The following is a 10,693-nucleotide window of genomic DNA, read 5'->3' as shown; positions in this document are numbered from 1 at the left end:
CACACACACACACACACACACACACACACACACACACACAGAGAGAGAGAGAGTTTATATTTGCTTGTATATTGTGCGTTGTTCTGAAGTGTGTTCTTGTTTAAGTGAACAGACCAAAGTACCAAACTGGATAACAACATATCTGATTAACAAAGTTCTAAATATTTTCCCAACAGCAGTCATTGTCAAACACGGATGTTTGTGGACTACTGGAAGCTGTTGAACTTCTAGAATATAGTTACAGAATCACACAACATCATCAGCTGCTTCCTCTTCATTCATCTTCATTGGCTTTGGGTGAGATTAGAAACAACTAATATCCACTCAGGAACAAATGCTCAAGTTTACTTAATCCCCACATTTATTCAAATTTTAGTTGCTGCACCAAAAGCCCAGGCAGCAGATGTGTTGTGCTTCCTCATTGCTTTATTAGTCTAATGGTAATTCATGCAGTGTGGTAAACAGCAACATCGTAGGAAAAAAGAAAAACTGTACTCAGCCATACTTTGCATGCGGGGAGAGTATAAAGCCCATTATTTTCATGTTCCTGCTAAGCGAGGTGTTGGGAGATGAACTGAAGTGTGAGTTTAATCTACTGGGAGCAAAAGTGATTTTCACACGAGCTCTAAGCCGATGTGCTCTGTGAGGCGTACATGCCATGCCGCTTCCATGGGATGTGCCTGTCGGCCCAAAACTTGATCTGTCTCGCACACAGGTGATGTGCAGGAACTGATATCGCCCTCACTCCTCCCTGCCTCCACCCTCCAATGTCAGCTCTGTCATCAAACTCTGGCATTAATCAACAGGTCTGTTAGACTTCCTCCATGACAGCCCATCAGAATGCCTGTTAAATGTCTGAGTCACCTTTTATTTACATCAATTGTATATAACACACATTAATCTGATTGGTACCTGAAAATTTTCCTCTGGACAAAAAGTGCCCTTCTGAAATCTTTTTTTTTCTTTTTTCTTTTTACAGTGTAGTGTGTGGCCTGTAATAAATCTCATCCTACTGAGGCAGCAGGCGGTTCTAAATGCCACACAAGGTGCCGTTTTTTTTATACAGTTTCTTTCTTTTGTGTTATTTCCTTTATTTAACCAGATAAAAAAACCCGTTGAGATCCAGATCTCATTTGCAAGATGGATGTGGATGGAAAATCTGCAACACACAACAACCTGCTTACACAACAGTAAAACAAATTACACAATTTAAACAAGTTTGAAACAAATTACAAAACAGCTTGAAAGCAATAACACTGATTAATAGTTATGTTGCTTGTTTTCAAGAACTGCTCCAAAGAAACCAAATCTGACATCTTCACTTCAGCCGGGAGCTGATTCCATGCAACATTTATTAATCTAAAGAAACCAGACTGAGATGGGATGGAATGACCTCCAGGATGGAGGAACCACACGGTGATGACAGACTAATGGGCTTTTGGTGCCTGATCAGCAACTGTTTTCATTTACTTCTTGTTACCTCATTAATACATTATTCATCTAATTATATCTTACAATAATACTTTAAAACAAAAAGTGGTATTTTGACCAACAATTGATAAAACCTTCAGATAATTAATACCACAGAGGCCCAAAAACTACAGGCTGAAAAGTGTTGACTGTGCTGATATTCCCTGCTTGTTAGGCTTCAGCAAACACCTTTACCTGCCCTTCCACCAGCTACTGCTGACCTTAAAACCAAAGCCTCAGAAAGTGAAATTCAACATCAGTCCATCCCCGGCTCCCAGGGAGATAGCAGTGGACCGGGCCTGGACTGGGCCTGGCTGTGGCTCGGCCGGGGAGAGCAGAGATAACCGTCTGTTGTGCACAGTGAGCTCAGTGATGCAGGGAGAACGCGGTAGAGATGGGTCAGTGGATGGCAGCAGGAATCTGAAATCACTCCTATAAACTTCTCCATCTTTATTAAAAAGCTGAGGTGAAGCAGAACTGGCACGACTGCACCTTTTTGGATTGTTAGTATTCCACCATATATTTCCCCTCAGTCAACTTGTTATCACAAAGATTGAGTTTTTACCGGTAAACTTTCTCTGTCAATCTGCTTCTTAACCAGCAACACATGCTGCAAGCTTTGAAGGCTGTGATGAAACTATGCTGGATGGGAGTTCAGCAACTGCTCTGCTCTGTGCATCCGTCACTATAACAACTGAGGTGTGTAGTGATAATTCACAAGACACAATCCAAAAGTCCATATACTTGCAAACCCCTTAATTTTCTAACTGTAATGAATGTTTTATGAAGAAAAAATCTTTTTAGGAATTATTGTAAACTTTTATAACTTTTTGCCGTTCAGTATTTTCAGGTTTTTCTGTGAAACGTGACTCAAGATTTGTTCAAAATTCCCCTAATAATGGATTTTTGTCATAGAGCATATCTAAAATATTCAAAATAAAATGTAGCTTGGAAAGCTAAAATACCAAGGTGCATTGCTCACTGGCTGCTGCTGTTTGCTAAGCAGTAAATCCTGAAGAGTCATTTGTTCTCCTGGGCTCTAAATGACTCCAAGGTTGTGTGTATTATTGCATGTTAAAGTATATTTGGGGTTTGAACTGTTAAAATATTCACTTGCATGTGTTTGTAGACAGAGTCTTAAGTAATCCAAGATGTTAGCTTTTTGTGGGTGGTAGTGATTCTTAATTCCATCAGATATCGGGAGTTTACTGATGACTGGGAACACGTGTTCATACCTTCATAATCCATTAAAGTGTTGTCTGTCTGCATCTTCTAACGGTAGTCCTCATGTCAAAAAGTTGCTCAGTTCTCCTCAGCTGCTGTAAAGAGTCCACTACAGTGTTTTAACTCATCTGCTGTCAGCAGCACTAATACCTGTAGGTGGGGATTCTGGTTTGGGGCCAATGTGGTGACTGCATGGTAACTCTGTTAGCTTTAAGTGGCATTAGTACCTGAAAATGACTCAGGCCCTACAGCGACTTCCAGAGTCACACAACAAATTAAAGCTGTCATAAAGATTTCACAGAGAAGTTCGGAGGATTGTATTCTTTGTGATCCAGCCAGGCTGAGTCTAAATCAGCAAAGAAACTCAGAAGTAATCACCCCAACCTAACTTGTAGAAAACAATTAACCTAACATCCTGTTTTTGGACTGCAGCTGATGTTTTCACATATTTTCTTAGTAATTGGTAGAATTGCCTTTTAAACTATAGGATTTGGGTCAAATGTTTCAAGCTTTCTTCCTCAAGCCACTAGAAATACCTTGCTTGGAATTATGGGCTTATTCATCAAGCTTGACTGCCTGTCACTGGCCAAACCACACTGAAACAGAGCTTGTTGCAGTGCTGTCTGTCTGCATGTGATAGATTGTACATTTTTCCAACAGTAAGTATTTTAGCTTCAGAGGTCAAAAAAAGTGTTTTCTGTCTTTTGCTGAATCTTTCATTAGACGGATCCTGTTCTGTTTCCCTATAATTTGCAGTAAATGTCACAAACATTTCCATCCGAAAAGTTAAGTGAATTTTAAACAGAAGCTTCGTGTGAACTGCAGGTTAATCAGCTTTCTTTTTGTCCCGTTCAAGCTGAAAAGGTCAGGCAGTAATCTAGGAGAATTAACTCAGCTTTACAGAAATATCTTTCTTTGCGATATTTTTTTTCATCACTTAAATGTCACATTTCAAAGATTTGTTTTATTTACATTCTAATTAAATGCCAAACCACAAATCCTATTATTGGATTTAGAAAAGTGGGTAACACTTTATTTGAAGGGCTGTGCATGAAACTGACACTGTCATAAACATAGCAACACCTTTTATGAATAGAAAGGAGACTTCATCAATGTTTATGACAGATAAAATGAAGTATTATTTGGTAAATATATGACTTTAAAGACAAAGATGCCAGTGTTGTAGTCAAGACCACCTAACCCAAGACCAGAGTGCATCGAGACCGAGTCAAGACCAAGACCAGTGCCCCGTGCTACATGACACAATAAAATGTGAAATATGATTAAAATTGCTTCTCAAATTGATATGAAAGATCCACATTCCCATAAAAGCACACAGATATTAAATGCTTAGAGTTGAAGTAAATTATAATGATCAATTCAAACTCTTCTTTGTTCTGCTTTGCTTCCATCTCTGTGCCACAATCTGCAGAGGTCTTATGTCGCCCCTAACAAGATAACGCCCGGGGTGGTTGCTCATGTCAGAAACCACCCCTGTCTTGTCCATTAAACATAAATCATTAATGGTAAACGGTCAACTATGAACACTGACCAAGGAGCAACAAGCAAGAAGTAACCAGGCACAGGGAGAACCGTTACTGTCGTCACTCTGTCTCCCGCTCCATGAAACCAGGTGACGAAAATAATCAAAGAGCAATGCGCATGCGCTACGTTCTTGTATTTTATTTATTCAATGATCAAATAAATATATAAAATTGAATAGTAATAGCTACTGCAGCATGCACAGAGCTTTGCAAAAACAAAGAACGGTTCTCAGTCGGGCTACAGTCCTGTCGTTCTTAGTAGAGAATAGGAGAATCGGATCATTCATGAACGTCACATCACTGTATTGCAGACTTTGGTTACAGAGGCGTTGCACATGTGCGACACATCAGTCAATACCTTCGCACAATAAGCGCAGAAAGTGACAGCATTTATCATCCCAAATGCAACATATTTGTCACTACACAGCTAGCTTTGCTAACATCACTTCAAAGAGCTAACCATTCATTGCATGCCATATGTGGAACCTCATACCAGGGCGAGGTAAAGGGGAGGCGATGTGTTAAAGAGTAACAGAAACACATAATTACTAAGTCACGTTATTCAATCCAGTGAAAACAAGGATGTTGACAAATAAGCTGAACAATATGCTGACAATTTAGTGACATTTTTACGGTTGTGGTTTGAAGGGTTTTAAAATAAAATTCCGAGACTGACACAAAATTGAGACTGGTCTCGAATATTACAACTCTAAAAACCCTAAAAGATGCTTCAAGTAGTAGTTGGCAACATGAGAAACGAGAGAATCCAATGAAAGCTGATTGAAGTTTGTGTTTCCTGCAGGTGGATCAGGGAACCGGCCGACCCGAACCCAGCAGAGGCAGCCCATCACAGAGGGGATGGAAACACAAAGCAGGAGTGAGTCCAAACTCCATGTTGATATCTTTAAGTAAAGTTCTGCTTTTTGTGGAGAATTGACTCTTTTTGGCTCCAGTTGCTCTCTTGTAGCATGTATGTCATTTAGCATCTCTTAACAGAAAATCATCACAAAATGTACCATTGAAGTTGTTTAAGGGGAAAGAAATAGATTAATTTGAATATGGATAATCCGTGAATGATTTCAGACTATTTTTATGTTACATTCTAACCTCCATACTTAGTACAAAAATTAAAAATACAAGCTGTGGGAACAATGACTTATTTTGGAACATATAGGAGATGTAGAACATTCCAGATTTCATTGGGGCTAATGCACTAGTTATTAGCCCCAAGTCCATTCTACCTCAGATAACATTCAAGATAGTTCTAACTGGTGGTAACATGTTACCATATTTTCACCTGACACAATGTGAATTTTGAGGTTTGGAGACAGAAGGAAGATGTTTAACCTGACAGATAATCCAGCTCAACCCAGCGCAACAGACTGAGACAGTCAGGGAAAATGTAAGTGAATGATGATTGCGTTCAGTGTAAGAGTGATAGTGCAATTATTCTCCTCTGTGGTTTGGCTGAGCCAACAATTTATTTGGCTCAACACTAACACATGCAGCCTCCTTACACTGGTTATTTGTGCTGGGTGGTAATAATCCCATCCCTGTTGGAGGAACATGTGGATTATGGCTGACAGTGGTAGAGCTCAAGGTTATTGAAGGGCTTAATGCAGCAATTTGTACAGGTTTCACTCATTGTGAGGTAATCAATCATATTGTTAAACATGGTTTGACAACATTATCATATCACTTCACAATAAAAATTTTCATGCTGAACTACCAGCTGTTTACTGCGACAGACTGGCGACCTGTCCAGGGTGACCCCGCCTCTCGCCCGGTACGCTAGCTGGAGATAGGCGCCAGAACCCCTCCCGACCCCACTGAGGGACAAGGGTGTAAGAAAATGGATGGATGGACTACCAGCTGTTTATTTAAGAGGAGTAACTTCCCCTCCCCCTCTTGTTGCTTAGGGCTTTGCCCTTTTTGTTGCTCAGTTCCATCCAGCCCTTCTGTCTTTATCATTGTCTTTGCATGCTGTCCATTTTGCTGCTAAAACCCAAACTTTGTCCTGTTTAATCAGTGCCTCCACTCCTGTAATTTAGTGTTCTTATTGGATTACATGAAGCTGAGCTGGTAATGAGTTTTGGTCAGAAACTGGCCTCAGTCCCATCTGATCAATCTGGATCCAACGGGACAAAACAGGACAACAACCTTTAGTAGTGGAAATAAAAGGGCAGCAGTTACATACCCACAGGGTGTGACATTATTCCACTTTCAGGTTAAACACAGTGTTTGCAACAGAAAAACTTGATGATTTTTTCCTTCCTGGCCAACAAATTCATAATGTCATATCTAGGCCTGTCATGATAACACATTTTACTGAGCGATTGTCTAAAAAATTATTGCGATAAACAATAATATTGTTTCAAGACCTTTAGACACTGATTTAATGGACATTATGTAATAATGCATGCTATTTCCTGCCATAGACTTTATTTTCAAAAGAACACATAACACTGGAACTGATAAACTAAATAAACAAAACAACCAAAAACAAAAATAAAATGGATTCTCAGTCTCCATTAACATAAAATGTACTTGAATAAAAACTAAACAACATAAAACCAAAGTGGAAATAAATACCACATTCAACCAAGAGAGTGCAGATTATGAAGTCTGTATACTATATTGCCCTTCAGTAATCAATAGAGAAAACGGGCACATCTGACCACCTGATGCAATAGTTCATCACTCTACACCATTTTTTGCCCCTATTTTCCCCTTATGACAATCTTAGATCGATGGCTGATCTAACCGATCATCCTGCAGTGTGTGGTGTGTTACGGCAGATCGTCGTGGCCGCTCCGATCTAAATCAGGGGTTTTCCCCGACTGGGAGTTTAACGCTGAATGTGACAGATAGCCAATCAGAAAGCGCGGATTCTCCTCCATGCTTTCTGAGGGGAAATTGTGAAGGGGAATCCCAAACAGCTGACACGGCGCAACATGAAGTCCAGAGGACATTGGAGATGATGTGTGGTATCATTAATGTTTATTCAACATTTCGTGCAAAGAATATAGAAATGACAAGGGGAGGAGTTGGGGCCAAATTACTACCGCAGTTGATGAACCCGGTAAGTTTTCAGCTGTTCTTCATTAACGTGACATAAATAGGTTATAATGATTTTTATTCAGTCAGGACTTTACGCTGACTCTATAGCCACATGCATCACAGGTAGATTCTAGTAAAGCATTGATTAATGCCTGATTTTAAATTGAGTTAACTGGACTTGTAGCCATTATTTTGTGCTACAAGTCCAAAATAATGGCTGGTGGCTGGACACCACACAGCACCATAGAACCACTATAGCCTACCTAGGATTTCTGTCGGCTAATGTGTCTCAGGTTTTGAAATTATGGCCCGACAATCGGCCGACAAGTCGTGTCGTGTGCGCTGGACATTAGACTAATGAAATGAGGAAGGGAGGGTCAGTGGAGAGCACCGGAGCTGCCCAGGTGAAAAAATAGTACACTTCAAACATACTTACATTTGTGAAAGCATACTTTAAGTATACTAAATATTAAGTGTACTAGCTATAAGTATATCTGAAGTATACTAAAATATACTTGTACCAATTTTGAAATGAGAACTTTAAACACACTTAAACATAATTGTACCAAAATATACTTTTAATATATTAAATAAAAGTATACTTTAAGTGAACAAAATATGAATGAATATGTATGAATTTAAGTGCCTTAATAATATTTTACTATTTATTAAAATTGCATACAATAAAAAATGATAATCATGATGTAATTCTTTAAGAAAGTATCCAATCAATTTTCAGATGTGTGATGTAAAACCTTATAATCAACGGCATTAGCTGCAGTTCATACTCCAGACCAGATGGTGGCGGTATTGCACCATCCATCCATTTTCTTCCGCTTAAAACGCCACAAAGAAAAAACTTGAAAGCAGGGAAGATAACAGACGCTGTTCAAATTCGCCATTTTTACTCAATGTCAAATTTATTTATATAGCACTTTAAAACAGGTATAAAACTGCACCAAAGTGCTGTACAAGAACGACAACACAAATAACAAAACAGAGCACAAANTAGCCAATCAGAAAGCGCGGATTCTCCTCCATGCTTTCTGAGGGGAAATTGTGAAGGGGAATCCCAAACAGCTGACACGGCGCAACATGAAGTCCAGAGGACATTGGAGATGATGTGTGGTATCATTAATGTTTATTCAACATTTCGTGCAAAGAATATAGAAATGACAAGGGGAGGAGTTGGGGCCAAATTACTACCGCAGTTGATGAACCCGGTAAGTTTTCAGCTGTTCTTCATTAACGTGACATAAATAGGTTATAATGATTTTTATTCAGTCAGGACTTTACGCTGACTCTATAGCCACATGCATCACAGGTAGATTCTAGTAAAGCATTGATTAATGCCTGATTTTAAATTGAGTTAACTGGACTTGTAGCCATTATTTTGTGCTACAAGTCCAAAATAATGGCTGGTGGCTGGACACCACACAGCACCATAGAACCACTATAGCCTACCTAGGATTTCTGTCGGCTAATGTGTCTCAGGTTTTGAAATTATGGCCCGACAATCGGCCGACAAGTCGTGTCGTGTGCGCTGGACATTAGACTAATGAAATGAGGAAGGGAGGGTCAGTGGAGAGCACCGGAGCTGCCCAGGTGAAAAAATAGTACACTTCAAACATACTTACATTTGTGAAAGCATACTTTAAGTATACTAAATATTAAGTGTACTAGCTATAAGTATATCTGAAGTATACTAAAATATACTTGTACCAATTTTGAAATGAGAACTTTAAACACACTTAAACATAATTGTACCAAAATATACTTTTAATATATTAAATAAAAGTATACTTTAAGTGAACAAAATATGAATGAATATGTATGAATTTAAGTGCCTTAATAATATTTTACTATTTATTAAAATTGCATACAATAAAAAATGATAATCATGATGTAATTCTTTAAGAAAGTATCCAATCAATTTTCAGATGTGTGATGTAAAACCTTATAATCAACGGCATTAGCTGCAGTTCATACTCCAGACCAGATGGTGGCGGTATTGCACCATCCATCCATTTTCTTCCGCTTAAAACGCCACAAAGAAAAAACTTGAAAGCAGGGAAGATAACAGACGCTGTTCAAATTCGCCATTTTTACTCAATGTCAAATTTATTTATATAGCACTTTAAAACAGGTATAAAACTGCACCAAAGTGCTGTACAAGAACGACAACACAAATAACAAAACAGAGCACAAAGCTATACATCAATTAAATGCCAAAGAGTAAAAATGAGTTTTAAGAAATGATTTAAAATGATCCAGGTTGTGGGCAGATCTAATCTGGAAAGGTAAGTTATTCCATAAAACAGGAGCAGCAACAGAAAAAGCTCGATCTCCTTTCCTCTTAAGTCGAGTCCGAGGAACTGCAAGTAATAACTGATTATTAGATCTTAAAGTTCTGGACACAGACCGGAAATTTAAAAGGTCCCGAAGATAAGGGGGGGTTAACCCATTTAAAACTTTATAAGTTAACAAAAGAATCTTAAAATCTATTCGATAAAAGACAGGCAGCCAGTGTAAAGATGCCAGAGTTGGTGTTATATGGTCATGCTTCCTGTGAGAAGCCGTGCTGCTGCGTTCTGGATCAGTTGAAGTCGCTGAATCTGTGATTTATCCATCCCTCTATATAAAGAGTTGCAATAATCCAGACGAGTTGTTATGAAGGCATGGATAAGTCCTTCAAAGTCCTTAAAACAGAGGAAAGATTTAACTTTTGCTAAAAGCCGAAGGTGGTAGAAACTTTATTTAACGACAGAACTAACTTGTTTATCTAACTTTAAAAAGCTGTCAAAAGTGAAACCAAGATTCCTAGCAAAGGTTTGATAAGACCGAGCCAAGAATCTGATCTGGGTTTGTAGTCTGAAGTTTTTGACCAAATAACAGAACTTGAGTTTTGCTCTCATTGAGGTGAAGAAAGTTTTTTTCCATCCATAATTTAACTTCAGCTAAACAGTTTAGCAACAGCTGAAGAGAATCATTTGTACCATTTTGAATTTTAAGAGGCAAATAAATCTGGATGTCATCTGCAAAGCAATGAAAGGAAATATAACATTTTTGGAAAATCTTACCAAGAGGCAGTAAATACAAGATAAACAAAACGGGCCCTAAAATTGACCCTTGGGGAACACCATACTTAAAGGTCTGGCCCCAGAACAGGATTGGTCAAGATGAACAGAGAAGGTTTTGTTTTCTAAGTAAGATTTAAACCATTCTAATACTGAGGCCCTCAGGCCGACACAGTGTTTTAATCTATGTAAGAGAATCTGATGATCTACAGCAGGGGTCCCCAAACTTTTTCCTGTGAGGGCCACATAACGTTTTCCTTCTCTGGTCGGGGGCCGGAGTCAGTTTGTAACAGAAAAAGTGAGACGATTGCTTGTATT

At 38.8% G+C, this 10,693-nt stretch overlaps 1 protein-coding gene across 1 annotated transcript in view; it reads left to right on the top strand.

Annotated features, from left to right (window-relative positions):
- The window catches only part of LOC103477529 (double-stranded RNA-specific editase 1-like), a 30,122-nt gene that overhangs the window by 2,409 nt on the left and 17,020 nt on the right, over positions 1 to 10,693 (top strand). The window contains exon 2 of the mRNA XM_017307884.1: positions 5,041 to 5,115. Within this exon, the coding sequence (XP_017163373.1) occupies positions 5,041 to 5,115 (75 nt within the window). The remainder of the gene's footprint in view (positions 1 to 5,040; positions 5,116 to 10,693) is intronic.

This window comes from Poecilia reticulata, linkage group LG2 (assembly GCF_000633615.1).
Source record: "Poecilia reticulata strain Guanapo linkage group LG2, Guppy_female_1.0+MT, whole genome shotgun sequence".
Classification (NCBI taxonomy): domain Eukaryota; kingdom Metazoa; phylum Chordata; class Actinopteri; order Cyprinodontiformes; family Poeciliidae; genus Poecilia; species Poecilia reticulata.
This window is presented reverse-complemented; position numbering and strand designations above follow the sequence as displayed.